General features: G+C 54.7%; 1 protein-coding gene across 12 annotated transcripts in view; it reads right to left on the bottom strand.

The window, feature by feature from the left end:
- Nucleotides 1-18068, bottom strand: part of ZAN (zonadhesin) — a 32165-nt gene extending 14097 nt beyond the window's left edge. For 2 of the 12 annotated variants that reach the window (XR_004522135.2, XM_033840282.2), the window contains exons 1-23: nucleotides 17278-18057; nucleotides 16650-16796; nucleotides 16237-16508; nucleotides 15973-16060; nucleotides 15027-15179; nucleotides 12935-13099; nucleotides 12506-12597; nucleotides 12242-12320; nucleotides 12004-12150; nucleotides 11199-11470; nucleotides 10805-10889; nucleotides 9156-10331; nucleotides 8315-8499; nucleotides 5920-6061; nucleotides 5639-5755; nucleotides 5014-5138; nucleotides 4673-4818; nucleotides 3870-4013; nucleotides 3396-3503; nucleotides 3105-3274; nucleotides 2051-2253; nucleotides 726-867; nucleotides 185-432 (exon numbers count right to left, since the gene is read on the bottom strand). Coding sequence is in view for 5 of the 12 variants with exons in the window: in XM_033840282.2 (XP_033696173.1) it covers nucleotides 185-432; nucleotides 726-867; nucleotides 2051-2253; nucleotides 3105-3274; nucleotides 3396-3503; nucleotides 3870-4013; nucleotides 4673-4818; nucleotides 5014-5138; nucleotides 5639-5755; nucleotides 5920-6061; nucleotides 8315-8499; nucleotides 9156-10331; nucleotides 10805-10889; nucleotides 11199-11470; nucleotides 12004-12150; nucleotides 12242-12320; nucleotides 12506-12597; nucleotides 12935-13099; nucleotides 15027-15179; nucleotides 15973-16060; nucleotides 16237-16508; nucleotides 16650-16796; nucleotides 17278-17380 (4509 nt within the window). In the remaining 7 variants the exon portion in view is untranslated. Of the gene's footprint in view, nucleotides 1-184; nucleotides 433-725; nucleotides 868-2050; nucleotides 2254-3104; nucleotides 3275-3395; nucleotides 3504-3869; nucleotides 4014-4672; nucleotides 4819-5013; nucleotides 5139-5638; nucleotides 5756-5919; nucleotides 6062-8314; nucleotides 8500-9155; nucleotides 10332-10804; nucleotides 10890-11198; nucleotides 11471-12003; nucleotides 12151-12241; nucleotides 12321-12505; nucleotides 12598-12934; nucleotides 13100-15026; nucleotides 15180-15972; nucleotides 16509-16649 lie in introns of all 12 variants that reach the window. The other 10 variants (XR_012325984.1, XM_033840287.2, XM_033840285.2 and 7 more) reach the window with 10 other exon arrangements.
- Between the last annotated feature and the right edge of the window lie 3522 nt (nucleotides 18069-21590).

Below are 21590 nucleotides of genomic sequence, written 5' to 3'. Positions count from 1 at the left end.
GTAGGGAAAGGCGCCTGGGACAAGGACAACAACGAGGCCAAGACCAGGGAGCAGGAGGGGGTGGCGGGGGTGTCTCAGAAACTGGGGCTGCGTCTGCCAGACAGGGCCTGCAGGCAAGGAGACGCGGAGAAGAGATGCAGCGTGGGCTGGGGGTGGGGCCGGGGAGGCCGGCGCAGGCACGCACCATGACCTTGCGGCCTTTGATCATGGAGATTCTGAGGTTGAAGACCTGCACTTGGACGGTTTTGACATAGGAGGCCTCCAAGTTTCCGCCGCGGAACTCGTTGGTGGCGCTCACGACGAAGTAATTTTCTGGGGACCTCAACCAACAAGGCTGGGTCAGGGTGTAGGTGCAGGTGCCCATGAAGTGGTGCAGGGCTCCGTCGAATGTCAGGTAATGGGGGTCCCCCGAGACAGTGCAGGTAGCGGACCCTGGGCAGGAGGAGATGGCGTTCAGAGAGGCACTGACCATGAGCTGCCATCTTGGCGAGTCCACATTGGAATGGTACCCACGGCTCAACGGGGTGGTTGGTGTGACTTGGAGAGGTCAAGGTCAGGGACCGCCCCAGCCTCACTCTCTGGGTCCTTGAAGACGCGGCTTTGGCTCTGGGCAATTGCCTTCCAGCCCCCTGGTTATGCTCCAGCTCTCTGCGTTAGGACAGGACCATGCCTTTGCTCGAGGCCACATGGGCAGCCCCCATGAGCACCTTCTTTCGACTGCTCACCTTGAGCGTGGCAGCCATAGATGCCATCCTGCCGACCACACACCTCCTGGGCCTGGCACCTCCACTGCTCACAGCGAGTTCTGTTGCTGCCCTCGCAGATGCAGAGCTGTCTGCAGCCTGGCTTGAGCCACCGCTCCCCTACCTGGCGGACGGACCGAAGGAAGGGAAATAAGTTATCCCCTGATCGATTAGCACTGCTATTCAGATCACCGGCCTGCTCACCAGGAAGGCATTCGTGTCATCCCAAAGCTCCAGGCTTGGTTGCAAAACCCTGGCATCCGCTCACTCGTTCAGTCATTCCACTGTTTGTTTGTTCACTAGTTCAACAGACAGTTATCATCTGCCTTGTGCCAGGCGTCAGGGATTCAGTAATGAGCTGGATGGATGAGGTCCCTGCCCTAACAGAACTCACAGTCCAGAGAGGGCAGTCAACATGTAAACAGATAGATCACGTGGTCCAACACACTCTGCACCCAAAGACGATAATCAGGGCACCCAGGGAGAGTTTCGTGCCATTGACACAGGCGATCGGCACTCGCCGCGAGAGCTTAGAGATGCTTCTCAGGAGGCCTTCGAGGAAGAAGCAGCATTTCAACAGGGCCTCAAAGGAGGTGAGAGTGGCTAACAGGCATAGTGCCTGGGAGGCAGAGCAGCGGGGAAGGGCTGAAAAGAAGGTGAAACTGAGAGAGCAAAGCGCAGACGAGGAGAGTTCCGTGGGCCAGCCTGGAATGCGGCACCGAGCAGGGAGAGCCCAGGGGACACCAGGTGGGAGGGGGCTGGGATGGACATCAGTGTCACCCCAGGCCTCGGGTGAGGGACGGGCAAAGGAAGAGAGAGAGAAGTTTCAAGGGTGAGAGTCTAGCTCCAAGTGCTGCCTCTGAGAAGATGGTGAAGACGGGGCCCAGGTAGCAGCTGAAATCCTTCAGCAGAGAAAGGGACCCTCAGTAGGAGAGAGAGAGTACAGGTGAGATGCAGACATGCCTGGGCCTTCAGAGGATGAGAAACCGGGAAAGTGACTCAGGGATGTGATGGGCGGGGAAGATAGGAGGGGAGAGAACTAGGGGTCCCAGGCTCTGCTGGGCAGCGTGGGAAATAACTGTGCTGTGACTCCATCCCGGTCTGCAGGGATGAAAAGTACTAGAACTGAAGAAAGAAAAAGGGAAATTAGACCTAAGCCCGAAGTTCCTTAATCCCAGCCCGCCCCCCCGCCCCTCCCCCCTCCCCCTGCTTTTTCTCTCTTGCCCATGAGCTGGCCGTAGACTTCAGAGCTGGGATGAGTGCCTTCTGGCTGCAGGGCTGAGAGAGTCCCAGCCCCAGCGGCTCACCTTGAAGTAGCCGGCCGTGGGGTCAAGGCAGCCACATTCGGACCTGGGGACGCACTGGAGACCGCTGAGGACGAAGCCCGGGTCGCACTCACAGCCCTCCACGCAGCGGTTCTGGCAGGCCATGCCCGAGAGCTCGGAATGGCAGGTGTCGGGGCACAGCTTGGCACACAGGGTGTATCGGCTGTTGGGTGGACAGGCCAGCGCTGGCAGAGGGGGGGAGCACAGGTGAGGCGGGATGGGGAAAAGAGGAAAGAGGCAGCTCCCAGCCCAGAGTTCAGAAGGCCGGTGGCTAGAGGCTTCCGCCCCATCTCGAGAAGAAGACAGTGACTGGGAGAAACCACCGAGGAGCTCAGCTTCCACGTCCCGGGCCTGGAAGGGGGCCTGCAGGGAACCGCCAAGAGGCAGGACCACGGGAGCAGACTGACCCAGAAGCCTCAGCGGCACTGCTGTGGAGGGTGCAGGGGAGCAGAGGGAACCCAAGTGGTCCCATCAAGGCCCCAAAGCAGGCTCCCCAGAGGGCTGGGCCATGCCCAGGGGCTGTGGGGCCGTCGTGACGCGCCATCCCCCCCACCAGTCTGTACTGTACCCACATTCTGTGTATTCTACGTGTGCATCCCTCGACCTGGGTGTGAATTTACACACATACGCATTGCTCTGCATACCCGTACCTTCAGGTAGCTGGGAAAGCTTTCTTTCTTTTTTTTTTTTTTTCCCCCCAAAGAGCTTTAATTAAGACTTTAATAGAGCAAAAAGAGGTCAAAGTGTCGTCAGGGCCCAAATCAGAGGTAACAAAACCAAGCTGGATGCAGGCTGAAAGTGTTGCCTGGAAAATCCACAGCTGGGAGCAAACCCTGGGAAGGCTTTCTGAGTTTGCAGGTGACCGTGTGATTTTCTCAGTGCATGTTTCTGACTCTGCAGATTTCCCTGTCCTAGTGTGGAGGCAAAGGGGTTCCACCAGGGCGCCGCCCAGCCTGTGCCACCACTCTCAGATGCCGCCGGCCCTCCACTGCGTTTGCGTCTGAAAGAAGGGGCCCTTCATCTTGGTACAACTCACGGCAGAACTGGGGTCCTCTCCAGGGCTTCACCACGTAGCCGGCATCCTGGCAGGTCTCGGTCAAGGCCGACATGTGGGCACACAGCATCTGCTGCAGCCCCTGGAAATTACACATGTCAAACACGCAGTTGTCAAAGAAGGAAGAGGCTCTGAGGTGAGGCAGGCAGGCCCTGAGGAGAGAGGCCAGGTCAGAAGGAATGAGGGGGCAGAACTTCCCGCCTCCTGCCACAGAGGACCTGGTCCCCCCGCCATGGCCCTTCCTGTCCCCCCACCCCGGGCCCCCGCACATACTCAAAAGGTCCGTGAGCGACCGTGAGCCGTCCACAGAACTCTGGCCCTGACACAGTGTTCTGCAAGGCAGTGTCGCAAGATGGGGGAGATGCCCGGTTCTCCTGGCACCTGGAAGAGACCCACCCCAAACGCCCTAAGGACCGAGGCTCACCTCCACGCCCAGCCCGCCCCAACAGTCTCCCGGCTCTCGGCATCCCCTAGTGGAGAACATCTGAACACCAAGAGGCGGGAAAACTTGGAGCCGGGCAAGCAAGAGGCGGGGCTGCCCACAGTCGCCTGGGGACGACTAACTGATGGTGGGGCTGGGGGTGAACGTGGTGGCAATGAACTCTGCTGGGAATGGGAGCGGGGAGAAGAATGACAGACGTGGGGGTGTGCAGCAGAGGAGAAAAGGGGTGATGCCAGTCGGGATTCTTGGTTCCTCGAAGGGGCAAAGGAGCAGGAGGGTGGAGACAGAGGCGGGGAGGCCCTCACTCGTGGTCTTCATCCTCCGAGGCCCGCCAGCTGATACCCAGCTCCGTCTCATCTCGCGCTGGTCTACCATCCGGCTTCTGGTTGTCGTTGCTACTATCTCCATCATAGTTGCCACAGAAACCGCAGAGTTTGCCAGAGTAGGTGCTGCGGGGGGGCCGGGGGGAGGGGAGGAGGAGGCGTTAGTGGAGAGAAGGGGCCTCCGGCATCTGAGGGACCACAGCAGAGAGGAGATGAGTCGCGGGGGCCACTGGCACGAGGCGGGTGGAGGATGCAGAGGTGCAGACTCGGAACAAGGGTTCCACGCCAGGCACCAGGCACGCAAGGGCCCCAAGCTCTCACTCTCGAGCCACCCTGACGTCTCCCCTCGTCCTCTTCTGCTCACACTTCATCTTCCAGCCATAACAAACTTCTTGCTGGCCCTAAGACATTCTACTTTTTCCCTCGCAATGACTGTTCACTATTTCTATAGTCTTTCTTTCCCTTGTTTGGCCATCTGAGGAGCTACTCATCCTTGAAGACTGCAGTCAAGGGACCACTCTTCTGAAGGCTCCCACGACTCATTAGCAACCCCTTCTAGAACATTCCCAAAGCCTTGTGTATATATCCTGCTACTATCACACTGCCCTGAAACCATTTCCTCCCCCTCCTCAACCAAAGGGAGGCCTGTCCGTTGAGCTAGGTGTCTCCTACCCACGACTGAGAATTAGCGCCTGGGATGGCAGGGGCCGGGGATGGGAGGGTCCCGGGAGAGGGAGGGGCAGGGTGGGAGGAGTGGTAGCTGCCTCGCTGGGTCGCCCCCTCACCTGGGCACGCTCACAGACAGCTGCTGGTCACCATCCCATCTCACCCGCAGACCGAATGCCGTCTGCAGCTGCACAGATCGCCCGCTTGGAGTCAGGAAGATGCCTTTAGAAGGTATGGCTGGGAGGGTGACTCGCTGATCCCCAACCTGGAAGGCGGGGCCGAGGGAAGAGACTGAGAGACAGATCCGGGGGTCAAGGAGGACCCCCAGCGGACTCCCAGATCCCCACCGCCACGCTAATGACCTCTTCTGCTCCACGTGGAATGCTCTGGAGGAGATGGGCGGGACAAGGCCACAGCCAAGGCCGGCAGCCCTGCAGGGCTGAGTGGAGAACGGACTCACCAGCGTGTGTCTGCCCTTGAGCAGGGTGATGGTGGTTTCGGGCAGAGTCACGTAGACCTTGCTCAGGCAGGACACGCCCTCCTGTCCTCGCTCCTCATTCTTCACCGTCAGCCTGAAGAATGGCTCTGGGCAGGGAGAGGGGCGGAGAGCGCCCAGGGGCTCATTCCAGAAGCATTTCTGAGCACCCACTGAGGGTGCCACCCCCAACCGGCCCTGCGCCCTGCGAGGATAAAGGGCCACAAAGGTGGCGGCTCTACGGTTCAAGAGGGGAGGAAGGACCCTGGCAGGAGTGGGGCGTCGTCCAGAACAGCGTGGGGCTGTGTGCCACGAATCTGTCCCCCCAGGGCACAGGGACCTCCTCTGCCAGGCACTCCCTAGTCCAAGCCAGCCAAGGAAGCGACGGATCCAGAGAGGAGTCCTAACCCGCATTTTCCCCATGGTCTGGTCCTCACAAAGTCCTGCTTGGGGATGGACGTGTCATCCCTTGCTCGACCGCCGGCCTTGCTCCCATCTTGCCCCTGCCAGCGGCTCTGGCCCTTTCCTGCCGGCCAGTGCGCCCCATGCCCAGCTCTTCTAATCTCAGACCCCACGCCCAGGCCGTCGGGGGGCATCTCCAGGGGCCTACCCGTCGAGTTGCCACAGGGTTGGGCCAGGATGTAGGTGCACTTGCCCATGAAGCTAAAGTGCCTCCCGTCGAAGGTCAGGTAATGAGGGTCTCCGTAGATGAAGCAGGTGGCAGTGCCTGCCGAGGGGACACCGGGGACATGTGAAGCTGGTTCACCAGGCCAGGCCCCAGGGCCCACCTCACCCACCCAGTGGCCTGCCCGGGCTCCCCTGGTCGAGGGAGGGATGGGGACCCTGGAGTCACACCCACGTGGACAGGTGGGAACAGCCTGAGGGTCTCACCATAGGGGTGGCATCCGTACTGGCCACTCTTCAGCTGGCACGCTGTATGTGTCCCGCACTTATAGGGCTGGCACTCCGTCCGACCGCCAGGCTGGCAGCGGCAACGTTCTGTGCAGTTGGGGCTGAACCACCCCGTCCCTGGCTGAGGGAAAGGGGGCCGGAGTCACGAGGCCGTAGCTCCTGGGCAGACTCTGTCATCCCATGCTGTAGTCCCCTCTCCTCCTGCAGACCTCACCTTGCTCAGACTCCTCTCCTCATTGCCTACCAGATATTCCTGCTCAACCCAGGCCCTTTGCACATGCTGTGCTGGAACGTGTCCCTCTCCCTCTCTCTAACCCATTCCTGTGCAACTAGCGGAGTTCAGCTCAAGGGTTGCTACCTTCTCAGGAAGACTCTACAGACCTCCTTGACTACCTCTGGGTACCTTTCCTTCCCAGGACTTACCACAATTGCACTTTTATATTCATCTTTGTGATTATTTGATAAGCGCCCCTGCGAGGGACCATGTCTATCTTTACTCACTATCTCAGCGCCAACACGTAGCACAGTGCCTGGCAAAGAGTTCTCATTTAATAAATACTTACTGAATGAAAGAACGAACCAACATCCTATGTGCCCCCCGGAATCGGAGAGCAAGGACATGCCCTATTCGTGGTTACCCCAATGCCGAGAGGTTTGAAGGTACCCAATAAACGTTTATTGAATGCATAAGTGAACATACAATAAGTTCGTATGTGTCTCCCGGGGCAGAGGGAAGAGATGCTTGGTACTGATGGTTGTGACAGATAGTTCTACCCAGGCTGCAGCTGAAGCTACTCCCAACACTGACGCAGGGACGCCCGGGAGACCGGTCAAGACGGCTGGAGGAGGAAGGGGCCCCCGAAGAGGCAAGCAAGAAACTCGGACGCCCCGTGGGGAGAATGCCGGAGCTGAGAAGAGGAACTGATGCTAATGAATAGCTGACTGAACTTCTGCTTCACAGGTCGCATATATTTACCATAAATTGCTAACAATGGTGATTAGCATTTATTAAGTAATTGCTCTGTGTCAGGATCTAACCTCACCTTCACAGCAACCTAATGAGGTAGAAAATCTTGTTGTGCCCATTTTATAGATATGGGAACAGATCTGAAGAAGGCAAGAAAGAACTTCGCCCAGGGTCACTCTGCAAACGAGTGGCGGAGCGGGGATTTGACCTCAGATTGGCCTGACTCTTGGGCGGCTCTGTCCAATACAGTGGCCACCAGCCACATGCCACTGAGCTCCTGAGATGTGGCCGGTGCAAACTGACACAGGCTGTAAGTGGAAAATACACACTGGAGTTTGAAGACTTAGTAGGAAAAAAAAAAAAAGGTACGCAAATGATCTCATTGATAACCATTGATTACAGGCTAAAACGGGTAGATGACTGGAGTTAACTTAACCTGTTTCCTTGTACTTTTTCTTTTTTTTGTTTTTTGGCCTCACTCGTGGCTTGCGGGATCTTAGTTCCCCAAGCAGGGATTGAACCCGGGCCCTCAGCAGTGAGAGTGTGGAGTCCTAACCACTGGGCCACCAGGGAATTCCCTCCTTGTAGTTTTTTTTTTTTTTAATGTGGCTATTAGGACAAGTAAATGCTGTGTGAGGTTTGCATGCCATCCCTCTTAGACAGCGCTGGCCCAGAGCCTGTGCTCCACCAGAATCTCCCGGGGGGATGGGGATGGGCATCAATTAGGAGAGACAAGAACAGTATCTCCTCTCCTTTGACCTAGCCTATCAAAATTGGCAAGTTCCGTTGGAAGAAGGTTCTGGAATGCCTCATTCTGCCCTGAAAATGCCTGAACACACTCAGTGTCCAGGGCTCTCTGTATACTCAGGGACCCCTGACTTTCCTCAGGATGGAGATGAGGGCCCTGCACCACCTGGCTGGTCTATCGTCTAATGCATCATGGCTGCCAGTGCAGGACGGAGAAATACAGAAATATCAAAGCTGCCAGGAGCACCGAGGACAGGGCCACGGGCTGACAAGATCTTCCACACAGCCTAGTGTCAGGCTGGGCCAAAGCAGGTGCTTCACAAGTATTTATTGTGTGAACAGAGCTGAGGGACTTCCCTGGTGGTCCAGTGGTTAAGACTCCGCACTTCCACTGCAAGGGGCACAGGTTCAATCCCTGGTCAGGGAACTAAGATCCCACATGCCGTGTGGCGTGGCCAAGAAAAGAAAATAATAAAGTTAAGGCAAAAAACCACACACCGAATGAATGACTCCACCACCGTGTCACAGCTGCCGGCGAGCTGACCCCTTGGGAATGTCCCATGGAGCCAAATTCATGTCACCTGGGGAGCAGGTGGCGCTAGACCCCAGGTGTTCTGCTCTCAGTCTCCCTCAGAGGATCTGGGCATCCTGGGGTCTCACCTTATAGTAATTGTCATTGTAGGAGCAATTGCAGGAAGAGGCATTGATGCAGCGGGAGTCGCTGAACAGAAAGCCAGGATCGCAGACACAGCCGGACTTGCAAAGGAGCCCACAGCTGGGCGCGGGGCTCTGGCAGGATGCTGCGCAGGCGCAGCGCTCGTAGTGGGCATTCGGCGGGCAGCTCGCTGAGGGGAAAACAGCCTCCGTCAAGCCGCCGGCTTTCCTCCTGTCTCCCCTCTACCCCCCACTCCCGTTCTTCTTGAAGAAGGAGGTCCATGTTACTCCACCATTCAAAGGAAGGAAGTCCTGACACAAACTACAATCTGGATGAACCCTGACAACAACATATGCTGAGAAAAAAGAAACCAGGTCCTCGGTATGAAATGTACCGAACAGACAGAACGCAGATTCGTGGTTGCCAGGGGCTGGGGGGCGGGGGGAATGGGAGTGACCGCTAACGGGTACGGGCTTTCCTTATGGGGTGATGCAAATGTCCTGACATGGAAAAGTGAGGATGGCTGCACAGTCTTGTGGATATGCTAAAACCACCAAATCATACACTTTGAAAGGATGAATTTTTACAGCAGTGAATTATATCTCAATTAAAAAAAAGCAATAGTAAGTCTAGTGCTTGGTTCCCAACAACTCCCGCTCCCCCATGCCCACCCCACCGCGGCCCTCTCACTCAGGGTCGTCCTCATCATCCTTTCTAAAGTCATCGTGTCTGGTTCCCCTCTCCTCTGAGACTGCAGTTTTCTACTGGAAGCGTCCGTTTCCCCAGCCCTCTCCCCTCATCACTGTCTCTGACTTTCAGCTCTTTGTCCAATGCTCCACCACAAACCTGGAGTAGGTCTTGGGGTTGCAGTGGTGGCCGGGGTCACGGTGGTCATGGAGGTACTTGGCATCACGAAAACTGTTGGCCAGGTGGGTACAAGAGTTGGGCTGGGCTGGGGTGTCGTGGGAACTGTGGGCCTTTCAGTGGGGACTGTGGGTTTTTCCGTGCGGATGGTGGTCCTTTCGGTGGGAACTGTGGGCCTTTCAGTGGGGACTGTGGGTTTTTCCGTGGGGATGGTGGTCTTTTTAGTGGGGATGGTGGTCCTTTCGGTGGGGACCGTGGGTTTTTCTGTGGGGATGGTGGTCTTTTTAGTGGGGATGGTGGTCCTTTCGGTGGGGACCGTGGGTTTTTCTGTGGGGATGGTGGTCTTTTTAGTGGGGATGGTGGTCCTTTCGGTGGGGACCGTGGGTTTTTCTGTGGGGATGGTGGTCTTTTTAGTGGGGATGGTGGTCCTTTCTGTGGGGACCGTGGGTTTTTCTGTGGGGATGGTGGTCTTTTTAGTGGGGAAGGTGGTCCTTTCTGTGGGGACCGTGGGTTTTTCTGTGGGGATGGTGGTCTTTTTAGTGGGGAAGGTGGTCCTTTCTGTGGGGACCGTGGGTTTTTCTGTGGGGATGGTGGTCTTTTTAGTGGGGAAGGTGGTCCTTTCTGTGGGGACCGTGGGTTTTTCTGTGGGGATGGTGGTCTTTTTAGTGGGGAAGGTGGTCCTTTCTGTGGGGACCGTGGGTTTTTCTGTGGGGATGGTGGTCTTTTTAGTGGGGAAGGTGGTCCTTTCGGTGGGGACCGTGGGTTTTTCTGTGGGGATGGTGGTCTTTTTAGTGGGGAAGGTGGTCCTTTCGGTGGGGACCGTGGGTTTTTCTGTGGGGATGGTGGTCTTTTTAGTGGGGAAGGTGGTCCTTTCGGTGGGGACCGTGGGTTTTTCTGTGGGGATGGTGGTCTTTTTAGTGGGGAAGGTGGTCCTTTCGGTGGGGACCGTGGGTTTTTCTGTGGGGATGGTGGTCTTTTTAGTGGGGAAGGTGGTTCTTTCGGTGGGGGCCACAGGTTTCCCTGTGGGGATGGTGAATATTTCAGTGGGGACGGTGGGTGTTTCCTCAGGGGCCACAAGTTTCTCTGTGCAGACAGGGGTTTCAGGAGGGCCAGTGCAGGTAACGGCAGGTTTGGAAGGAGGCGCTACTGATGCAGGTCCTGCAAAGAAAATAAATCCCTGGAGTTTAGTCAGAATCGTACCACCCCGCCCTTGACTCACATCTAATTGGAATGGGTGCGCTCAAAGCAGTAACTCATTCACGCCTCTCCTTCTCCTCCCCGCCCCAGCCTCCACTCAGGTAACACTGACCAACACCATTCCTAACATACGCCCGATCTTGCGCCGGGTACAGGAAACAAATAACAAATAGGATATCAGCCTTCCCTTCGGGATCACCATTCACTAGGTGAGGGGTCTGACCCCAGAAATCCACGGCGTCAAAGTCCCACTCACTCAAGCAAGCATTCTGATGGGGCTGGGAAGGTACGGGTGGGCAGAATATAGGAAACAAAGCTGCGTGAGGACTCGACACAAAAGAGGACTTGCATTTTAAGCAGCTCACGCAGAGAAGCCCAAGAGATGGTCATCCTGGAGCATGGCCCGCTTTCCGGGACCTGGGGTTTTGTCTTACCTTGACAGGTCCCGTGACTGATCAAGATGAAACCCAGAGCAACAATGAAGGCGGTGCTGGTGCCCCTCTCGGCCTCAAACATCAGCTGAAGGTACGAGGGAGAAAGAAGCAAGAGAGAGATGAAAGTGAATCCCCGTCAACTCAGCGACTCTCCAGGCAGAGGTTCTGTCCTCTGCTAAGATGTCGCCTTGTTCTGGCCTCAACAGTGCAACGGGGGCCCGGGCCCCTTCCAGGAGCCAGAGAGCCTCACAGGGAACACAGAGCACCCTCTGCTCTGCTGTTTTTCCAGTGTCTCATCCTCTCAGCCCTGGTTGTGCTCCCTGATCCCAGGCGTTATGTCCCCCTCACCTGGCCTCACAGTGACACTTAAAGAGCGACTCTCTCTGTCTCTCACCTGCATGGGCTGTTGATGTCCCGAAGGGACGGTGATGGAGACGTTCAGCCAGTCAGCGCTTTGAGACCCAACTCGTTCCCAGAGAGGAGTTGGGGAACTGTCCGCAGGGCTCCCCAGCAGAAGCCTGAGCTTTGTGCCATTCCCGAGGCCATACATGTGGTAGGTAAACTCCACACAGATCGCACCCGGGGCACAGAAGGTCCGGCTCGTCAGTCTGAAAGACTGGCCTGCCTGGGAGAACTTGTCAGCCTCAAGGTAGACAAAGTGACCCTCTGGGCAAAAGAAGGGAACAGGCAAGGTGAGAAACCTGCAGAGGACAAGTCTGGTGCTTTCTTGAGCGACATCTTGCTTTCCAAATGGGGATCTGATGCAAACACCCAAATTCCCCACATTGCAGTGGGGTGTTTGTTTGTTTGTTTTGTTTTTTTCTCTGCTCATTTTAGACTTCTAACTAAGAAGGCAGGATCAGAAAGAAAGGGAAAACCAAGCCAGCAACCCAGATTCCTTTGTTGGCTGTACCAGTCAATGTCTTGACTGAAAATGACCCAGTGGATTTTGAGGCCTTGGGCTCAATGAAGCACTATACCTGGATCTTCTGGGGGTTTCAAGTGACCCCAGAACCACGAGAATCCTCAGCTCACTCTACCTCTGTGGCCTCCACAGCTCTGGCCCCATGGCGGCTTCCCAGGAAACACCCGCTGGCTGACCCTCACCGCCTACACCTTGCGTCAATCATACCAGTCCACCCCCTCGCTGGGAGCAGATTCAGTAACTCGTTGGCTTGAGGGGTCCTCCATCTCCTCACCTCCATTAAGGGAGGCTCCCGAGGGGCCTGTACCCTGGATGAGCGTGTTTTTACTTCCCTGGGTCCAGTGTCCGCCATCCTGTAATGCCTGGACCCAGTCACAGAAGGGATGGGCCTCATCTTCAAAGTCACACTGAGGAAAGCTCTCTGGGGGATCAAAATGGGAGATGGGAGAAATCTGGGCCATGCTCTCTATTCCTCCCCCATCCCCAACCCCCATTCTCAGAGCTGCTCTCACCCCCGCAGGGAGCAATGCTGATTGCATCCACCGCCACCACTGGCTCTGGGATCTCCCCAAACACGCCCACCACGGTGAACTGAAGAGAGAGGGAGAAGGGGCCGGGAGTGAGCAAACAGCCCAAATGTTCAGCCCCCTCCATTTGATTTTACTCTCTTCAGGGACCCAGGCACCCGGCTTCCAGGGCCCAGATCTTCAGTCCTTGTCAATAACAGGTGCGCCTCCCACGTCCAAGGAGACCTGACACCTCCTGCTCCTCTGTACCTGAATCTGTCCCTGGCCTGTGTAATTGACAGAAACGGGCTGCCAGTTGGGTCCGGGTTGTCCTGAAAAGAGTGTGTGTTTCCGGCGGCTGCCTACAATGGAAGGAACCCAAGAGAGCAGTGAGATGACTGGGGGCTGGAAAATGACTTCAAACCTATACTCAGAAGGATGAGTAGCAGAGGGACCACTTGGAGTGGATTCCCCTCCCCGACGTGCAAGCACGTCCTTCTCTCTCTCACTCTCCTGGCGTTTTTATCTATTTTTCCAGAACCCTGTGCCTTCCGCTCCCAAATTCCACTCCGCAGAATCATCTTGCAAGTATCCCAGGTTTCCCCAGACCCCAAGAGATGCCCCCACGTTTCCTCGTCAACCCAACCCTGGGAGAAGAGCCTCAGGACAGTGTAAATGCCATGACGTTGTCACTCTCACCCAAGTCAGAAGCATAGACCGTGAGGGCTGCGCCAGGAGACTGGCCACGTAGGGTGTAGTGAAAGGACAGGCTCAGGCAGCCGAAGGACTGGAGCACAGGGCTCAGGAGGGCAGAGCTCTGCCTCGGTTTTGCATTCTTGGGGTCCAGGAGCATGTAGAAGCCGCCTGGGAAGGAAAAGGCCAGTAAAGTGGGGGATGGCACAGGGATAGGGGCTGCGAGGGCAGGGAGCCTGGCCCTGGGGAGCCCTAACAGTTGCCTAGGATCAGCCGGCGCTGAGATGGGCCTAAACCCATCACACGACTGGCTGAGGACTTGGTTCCTTCCAGAAGTGCTTGGCAGGTCTCGGTGAGGACGCGGGCGCCGCCCAAGAAACGCGGCATCCTCTCAGAAGCAGCCAGAATCCTGTCCTTTGGATTCAGACTTTTGAGGTCCCCCCACAGTCACATCCTCTTCCTTTTCTTAACCCACTAGACATAGCTGCTTCACGCAAAGTGGTGAGAGTCCCGATCTGATGCGGACCGGCAGGGATTTCCCGCCCCCTGCCGCCAGCTCACGCAGCCAATCAGCCCGGACCCCGCTCCGTGACGCAACTGGTAGCCGTGGGAAGGAGGGGGGAATTAAAGAGGCCTCCGACCGCGCGCACGCACGTGCCGGACGCCCCACGGGGTTCTGCCTGGAGAGTGAAACCCGGAAAGGTGGCCTTCTGAAAGGGAGAGAAGACGGCTGAAGAGGAGGGAGTGGGCAGAAGTGAGAGAGAAAAGAAAGGAGCCAACAGGGAAGAAGGAGGGAAAGAGTAAAATGGTGAAAGAACGCAACAAGTGTCCATGCTGGGACGTCTGAGAAATGGAAAAGGAGATGCGGGAGAGAAAGAGGAAAGATGGAAGAACGTAAGGAAGGGAGCAAGGTGGAAAAAGGAAGAGAGAGAAAATGGAAACAAACAAACAAACAAACCCAACGACGTTTACTGAAACTGCTGGGCACGGGATTTGGTGCTAAATCTAAGGGGAATGCAGAGATGGGCTGGCCCTGCCCTGTTCTCCAGGGGCTTAGAATGAACGTGGGGTGGGGTTTTCACCAGGTCTTTCTAGAAAGCAAACCTCAGGCAGCAGGAAAGATCAGAGGAAGGAGAGCAAGGATTTGGGGGGAGGGAAGGATGGAGAAGAATGGCCTCTGTCCTTGCCCCATCCCTTCAGTGGATTCTCATACAAAAAAACCCAGGTGATCCTTTTAAAGGTAAGTAGATAAGGTCACTCCTCTGCTCCAAATCCTGCAAGGGCTCCCCATCCACATAGAATAAAAGCCACAATCAGTCCTGACAATGGTCTGCCCCTCCTAGGACCCGTCTGAGCTCATTCTTTCCATCCCAGCCACGTGGCTCCTTGCTGCACTTCAACACCCACCCCCCAAGCCACTGCTACCTCAGGGTCTTTGCATGGCTGGCCCCTCTGCTTAGAATGTTCTTCCCCTCGATAATTTCGTGCCTCACTCCCTCACCTCCTAAAAGTTTGTGCTCAAATGTGACCTGTCTGAGATCTACTCTTGACCACCCTATTTAAAACTTACAACCCACCCTACCCTGCTCTCCCGATCCCCTTACTTTGTTCAATTTTTTTTTTTTTTCCTGATAGCACTGGTCATCTTAAAGCTTATATAATTTACTTCTTTATTGTTTCAGGAACTGTCTCCTCCTTGTCCCCCACCATCCTCTGTCTGTTTTGTAAGCTGATGCATCTCAACGGCCTGGGACTTGGCATATTGTAGGTGCTCAATAAATATTTGTTGGATGAATGAAGAAGGAAGGGAAAAAAAAAAAAGAAGGAAGGGTGTCAGGGAAAAGAGGTGAGGAGTCGGCTGTGTTGGGTCTACCGGCTGTAGGGCTTTTGGGGTGGCAGTGGGGGAAGCTGGCTGGGTGCTTAGAATCTGTTTTCTGTCCTGTAACTTAAGCTGATGGAGGTCTGAGCTTGCTGACTTTCGCCCCAGGCCATCCCAAGAGAGTTATTGTAGGGTGGTCAGGCAAGCATCGTAAACTCCCGCAAAGGTCACTAGAAGCTCAGAAAGTCAAAGGACGGAAGAAGCATGGCCATTACTCACTACCAGGGCTAGAGAAGTCATCCTCAGGCCCCACGTTCGGCACCCCTGTTGACCCCTTCTTCTGGACCCACTTGGCCCCAGAGGCCGTCGGGATCCAGCTCCAGCCACAGAGATCATTTGGAGTGTCAAAACTGCACGTTTGCGTCTTGCAGACTGAGGGAAAAGGAAAGAGGAAGGATTTAGCTTTTTCTAAGGGGAGGCAGCTCAGAAAAGTATGCCTCAAACACAACATTGTTAATCAACTATACTCCAATATAAGATAAAAATTTTTAAAAAAAGAAAAGTATGCCTCAGTCTGGAGTCAGAACTCTTGAGTCTCAGCCTGGGTCCTAACGTGAGCCACGGCCGGCTTGCAAGCCAGATATGGACTTGCTCCCCCGTGGCTGTGTTCCTGGCACGGATTACTTAGGCTGCCCAAACCTCAGTTTCCCCATCGATAAACTGGGAACAACAGCACTGGCCTGTTGTAAGTTACACCCCGTGTGGGAGCATCTGGCACAGTTCCTGTGCTCAGTAAGTGTTGGCTCCTTGCATGCAGCTTCTGGAATGTCCCTTCCCTTGAATTCGCTCCCCTCAAACCTCTAACATCAGCCTAGAGTGCTAATTCTGGATAGATCTGGGGTAACAGCCAGGTTGACCAAATGTCCAGGTTTGCCAGAGACTGAGGGGTTTCCTGAGATGCAGCACTTCCGTGCTAAAAGAGGGACCGCCCAGGGCAAATCAGAACGCTGGTCACTCTAGGACAGGTGTCACCACAATTCTGTGTTCCAGGAGAACGTCTCTTTAGATGTGGCTGCTTCAGGGGTCAAAGGTGTGGGGTGTGGAAGTAAAGGGAAGCAAGTCGCCCCAGCTCTGGAAGAAACCAGGGTCTCGGTCCCTGAGCTACTCCTGCCACCTGGGCAGATGTATAGGCGTGGGGGGAAGAGGAGGAGGGACGGGGGCTCACCCCGACTGCAGGAGCCCCGACGGATAGAGATGGCATCCAGAGCGATGTCCAGATAAGCCGTGCTGCCCCTGACTCCTTCAAATGTCAGCTGCGGGAGGGAGGGGGGATCACCCACGCTGTGAGCCCCTTTGCCTCGGGCTCCCACTTTCCTGCCTGAATTCAGGTGGCCCAGCCCCCGTGCCCCTCCTTGTCCCCGCCCAGCCCCTCCTGGACCCCCCACAGCCAGAGTCCCACTGGGACCCAAGGCCGTGTCTTCGGCCTCACCCGACTGGGCAGGATGCGCCCGATGGGCACCGTGACGGCGGTGGGTATCCAGGAGGGGCTCTGGGTGTTCCTGTGTTTCCAGAGCACGTTGGGGCGCTTGCCCTTGGGGTCCGTGGTCAACAGCAGCTTGAGCTGGGCGCCCCACGACGGCCCGAACATGTAGTAGGCGAAGCGCACGCAGAGGAGGCCTTGCTCCCATACGGGGGGGCTGCGCAGGCGCGCCACCCCGCCCGGGCGGAAGGTGTTGGAGTCCATGCGCAGGTAGTAGCCCTCTGGGGGAGGCAGAGCCAGGGATGGTGAGGCCCTGCCGCCCCCCTTCCCAGAGCCCGGGTATCACTTCCGGCCGCCTCCCTGCACCCAGATCCACCAGTGTCCACCTCCCAGATGCCTCCCTAAACCTTCGGCTTCCTCACTTCCATTGGGGTACCCGCCGGGGGGCGCGGTGCTGCTGGTGGGGGAGGGCTCACTGGCCCGAGTCCAGGCCCCGTCATCTTTAGACACTTGGCTCCAATCACAGAGGGGTTTGGAGTCATCCTCAAAATCACACTGGGTGAGAACGGCTGGGAAGAAAGGGCCACCGTGAGGCCAGGAGAGGGCAGAGGGGAGGGGGTCGGCTGCAGAGCCAGTGGGGCTGGGGGGGGTTAGGAGGTGGGGGGAGGGAAGCAGAAAAGGGTTGCAAGGTGGCCACTAAGATTTAGGGTCCAGAGCAGAGATTTGGGAAAGGGAAGCTGAGAAATAAGTCTTCTCTTAGGAGAAATTCAGGGCTGGGGTCGGTGAGGGGCAGAATGACTAGGTCAGGGGTTGCAAACGGAGGTCGCAGGCAGGCAGGCTTGTCTGGGAAGCATACATTTGTTGTTGTTCATTTGAATGTGGATGTTTCAGGCAGGACTTGTACTCTACTCCTCCCCGGCTCCCTCCCCGCTCCATCCTCTGAGGGCTGCCCTTCACACATTTATTACATATTTATGTCATCACCCTGCCTGAGGGCACCTGGGGTGGCCACCCCTGGGAGGGACTGAGCAGCCCCGGCTTCCAACTCACAGTTTTCCCTCGAGCTGCTAGAGACGGGCTTCCAGTCCAGAGGCTTCTCTTTCCTTGGCATTGATTTGGAGACAGAGAGAAAAAAAATAAATGTGATCCTCATCGTTACCAAGAACTGTTAAGCCTCCAGGACTGTGAGCTTTCTGGAGGATTGTTCCTTTCTTTTTATCCATATTGTATCAACGTGTATGCAGTGACGTGTATTTACTTGAAGGTTTTCAAATAGGTCACTCACAGCCTTCTCACCTTAAGCTGTCATCTGTCTCCTAGAAAGCATCTCCCCTCCAAGTTCCTCACATCCCCACTGGTCCCTCCACCCCTCCATGCCCTGGATGTCACGAGGGGGTTCTCTCGCATGAGAAAGAACCAGTTTCTTTGTATGGGAATTCTCACGCAGCGCCTAAGCGTTTGGCAGTGTTCCCCACAGAGTAGGGACTGTATGGGTCCCATGTTGCCAGGTAGGTGTCAGGGATGTTATTGCCCCAACTGAACACACAGATGAGCAACACCTTAGAAATTCCACAGAGAAGCCAGCTGCCCTTTTCCAGGTGGTGTGGGCCACGTAGAACAGCCCTTTGTTTTAGTAGTTCAAGTCCTGCTCGTTCAAATCCCCTCAAACAAGCTCCAGGACACCAAGCCACCCATCATTTCTTGCTGCTTCCTACTTGCTGTCTGTCTGTCCGCTGGGTCTGCTCTGGGTGTTGTCCTTTTTCTGAGGGCCCGACCTCTCTCTCCTCCCCTGCCATGCTCAGACCTGTCTCCCCGGCTCTGCACCTCCTTCCTCTCTCCTCGCCCTTCAGCTCTGTCCTGCTCGCACTGAGCTGCTCACGCATCTCAGGTCCAGGCTTGTGGGCTGCGGGGCTCCACCCATTCCTGTTCAGCATCCTTCTCACACCCATCACTCCCGCCTTCCTTACCAGGGCCGTGCCCTTCATCGCTAGCCCACTTGCCCCTTCCAGCTTCGCCCCTCGCTCTTCCTCAGAGCCACCCCCAGCTGCCCCCTGAGCCCAGCTTACCGGGCAGGGGTAGGCATGAGGCCCTGGCCCCAGGCAGCCCCCAGCAGCAGCAGCAGAGTCCAGACTGGAGGAGCCATGCGGGACCTCAGAAGCAGCTCTCAGGGGAGAGGAGAAAGGCGGAGTGAGGGGCCCAGGCCACCTTATTCACCCCCACCCCTCCTCGCTTGGCACCCTCCTGAGGATGCCATGAACACTGGACAGAGAACACAAGAAAGCTCTGGGAAATGAAAACTGTGAGCGCTGAAATGTAAAAGCCAGTAGAAGAGTTATACATTGAAATCAAGAGAAATCAAAACGAGAGCAAGAGAGAAGGAAAGAAAGAAAGAAAGGAGAGACTTGGAGGGTTGGTCCAGGAAGCCTAACATTCAACCAGAAGGGTTCAAAAAAGAAAGAACAAAGGAAAAGAAATTACTTAAGAAAAACCACAGAAGAAGATTTCCCGGAACAGATGTAGGAGCCTCTTGATTAAAAGGGGTCTGGTACGATGAATGCAGAGAGACCCATGAAAGGCACGTCATGAAATTTCAGAACATCAGGGCTGAAGAGAAGATCCTAAACACTTTCAGACAGAAGAAAGCAGGTCACGTACTAAGGATCAGGAATCAGCGTGACACGGGACTTTTCACTAGCAACCGCGGATTCTATGAGGCAGTGGAACATTGTCTGCAGAATTCCAACAGAAAACCATTTCAAACCTAAAGTGCTATAGCTAGCAACAGTATCCAAGGCGACGGAAAGATGGAGTAAAGTGAGGACTGAAAATGCTTCTTGGCAAAGAATTGAAAAAGACAAGTCACAGAGGAAGACCTACAAGCAGCCAGTATACGTTGGAAAAGATGTTCTGCTTCTGGGACTTCCCTGGTGGTGCAGTGGTTTAAACTCCATGCTCCCAATGCAGGGGGCCCGGGTTTGATCCCTGGTCAGGGAACTAGATCCCACATGAGTGCCACAACTAAGAGTTTGCATGCCACAACTAAGGAGCAGGTGAGCCACAATTAAGGAGCCCACATACGGCAACTAAGGAGCCAGCAAGCCACAAGTAAGACCTGACACAACCAAATAAAAATAAATAAATAAATATGAAATTAAAAATTTTTTAAATGTGCTGCTTCTGTTATAAGAAGGGAAATGCTAGTCAAAACTACAACTTTCATGTTGACAACAATTTAAAAGATTGAAGCATTGAGTGTTGGCCAGAATGCAGGTAGACACACTAAAATACATTGATGCTAAGACTGCATGTTGGTGAAAACGTCTTAGAAGATAATTTGACAATGACCGTTTAACTTTCAAATGTGCTTATCTTTGACCCAGCGATACCTTTGTAGGAATCTTCCCACATAAATACGTGCGTATTTTCACAAAGATGTACATACCTTAAAGACGTTAATTGCAGCATCATTTACAATAGGAAAAGAAATCGAGGTTACCTAAATGTTTGCCAGGAGTTGTGTGTTTGGATCGTATTCAAGGAATATTATTTATACAAAGGAATATTATACAGGTATTAAAAAGAATGGCACTCCTCAAAAAATTGACAGTAGAATTACCATATTGCCCAGCAATTCCACTTCTGGGTATATGCCCAAAAGAATTGAAAGCAGGGACTTGAACAGATACTTGTACACCTATGTTTATAGTGGTGTTATCAAAATAGCCGAAAGGTGACAGCAACCCAAGGGCCCATAGACAGATGAGTTTTTTTTTTTTTTTACTGAGATGTAGTTGATTTACAATGTTGTGTTAATTTCATATGCACGTGTTTTGAGTAGAGGTGTAGAGATGGAACTAGGACACACAGACAGCTGTTCATGGTGGCTCCCTCCGGGAGGGGGTGGCCGGGCTCTCCATGCATTCTGCATACTTTTGCGCACGACAAGGATGTTTCCAGGCCTTCCTGTGTAACGGGTGTGGTTCATTATAGGGACCTTAGTGAAAACCATTTGAGGAGCCTGGTTGGGAGGAAATCAGACTGGAGGGTTCAAGGAGGGAGCGGAAGTTGAAGAAGGAATCCCACCAGGAGGGGACAGCGTTTTGGGGCTGTTTGGCCATCTAGAGGGGACTCGGAGGGCAGATGCTGAAGTTAGGATGAGGTAAGGTCTTTTCAAAATAAGAGAAATTTGAGCCTGTATAAATACTCATGGGAAGGTGGGTGGGAAGAGTTCAGAACGAAAACAGCAGGAGGGGCAAAAGCCAGCTCTGTGATGGGGGGCGGTGGGGGGATGCACCATGCCGGTGCACATCTAGCGGCTTCCATTTTATCTGTGAAGTGGCAGGTGAACGGAGAAGGTTCTGCTGGCAATGCTAGCCCTCCCTCCGCCGCCCACCCCTTCCCACCTTCTGCCAGGCTCGACAGCTGTATCAATGTGCATTCCTGGGGCTGGACAGATAAGTGCTTTGCTACGGAGCGGAGCGTGGAAAAGGAATCCGTGACTCAGGTCACTGATGACAGGAAGGGAAGGGAGCTGGTTGGGGAAGGCTTTTGGCAAGAGGTGACACCTGAGGGGCTTTCTGAAGTATCAAGAGGGACTTCCATGGCGGTCCAGCGGTTAGACGCTGAGCTTCCGCTGCAGGGGGCGCAGGTTCGATCCCTGGTCGGGGAACTAAGATCCCCCATGCCACGCGGTGTGGCCAAAAAAGAAATACCAAGAGATGGTAACTAGGCAAAGAAGTTGGGAAGGCACATTCCAGGAAGAGGGAATGTTCAAGCTTAGAGGGAGCATGACACTTGGAGGATAGCTGAGCGTGTGTGTGTGTGTGTGTGTGTGTGTGTGTGTGTGTGTGTAGGCAGGGGCCCTGTCTTGGAGGACCTTGAATGCCATAGCTTTGTGGAGCCACCAACAGTTTTGAAGCAGTGGGTGTGACTTGATTCCACTTGCGTTTTCAAAAGGCTACTCCAGCATCCCCAGGTGGATATGGATGAAGGAGGGGCTGGGCAGAGCTAGGGAGATGGGAGAGGAGGTTGTGGAAGGTGAGAGGTGGGAGGGGCCGATGGACGCTGATGTCAAGGTAGCGGGAGTGGGGGATGCAAGTGGATCGAGATCTTTCCAGGAGCCGGAAACAGCAATTCTTGCCGGCTCACCTAACTGAATCTCATGTTCTCCCTCTTTCTTAAAAAAATGTATTTTATTGAAGTATAGTTGATTTACAATGTTGTGTTAATCTGCTGTACAGCAAAGTGATTCAGTTGTACATATATATATACTTTTTCATATTCTTTTCCATTATGGTTTTTCACAGGCTATTGAATATAGTTCCCTGTGCTATACAGTAGAACCTTGTTGTTTATCCATCCTA

Source organism: Tursiops truncatus, chromosome 15, assembly GCF_011762595.2.
Source record: "Tursiops truncatus isolate mTurTru1 chromosome 15, mTurTru1.mat.Y, whole genome shotgun sequence".
NCBI lineage: Eukaryota > Metazoa > Chordata > Mammalia > Artiodactyla > Delphinidae > Tursiops > Tursiops truncatus.
This window is presented reverse-complemented; position numbering and strand designations above follow the sequence as displayed.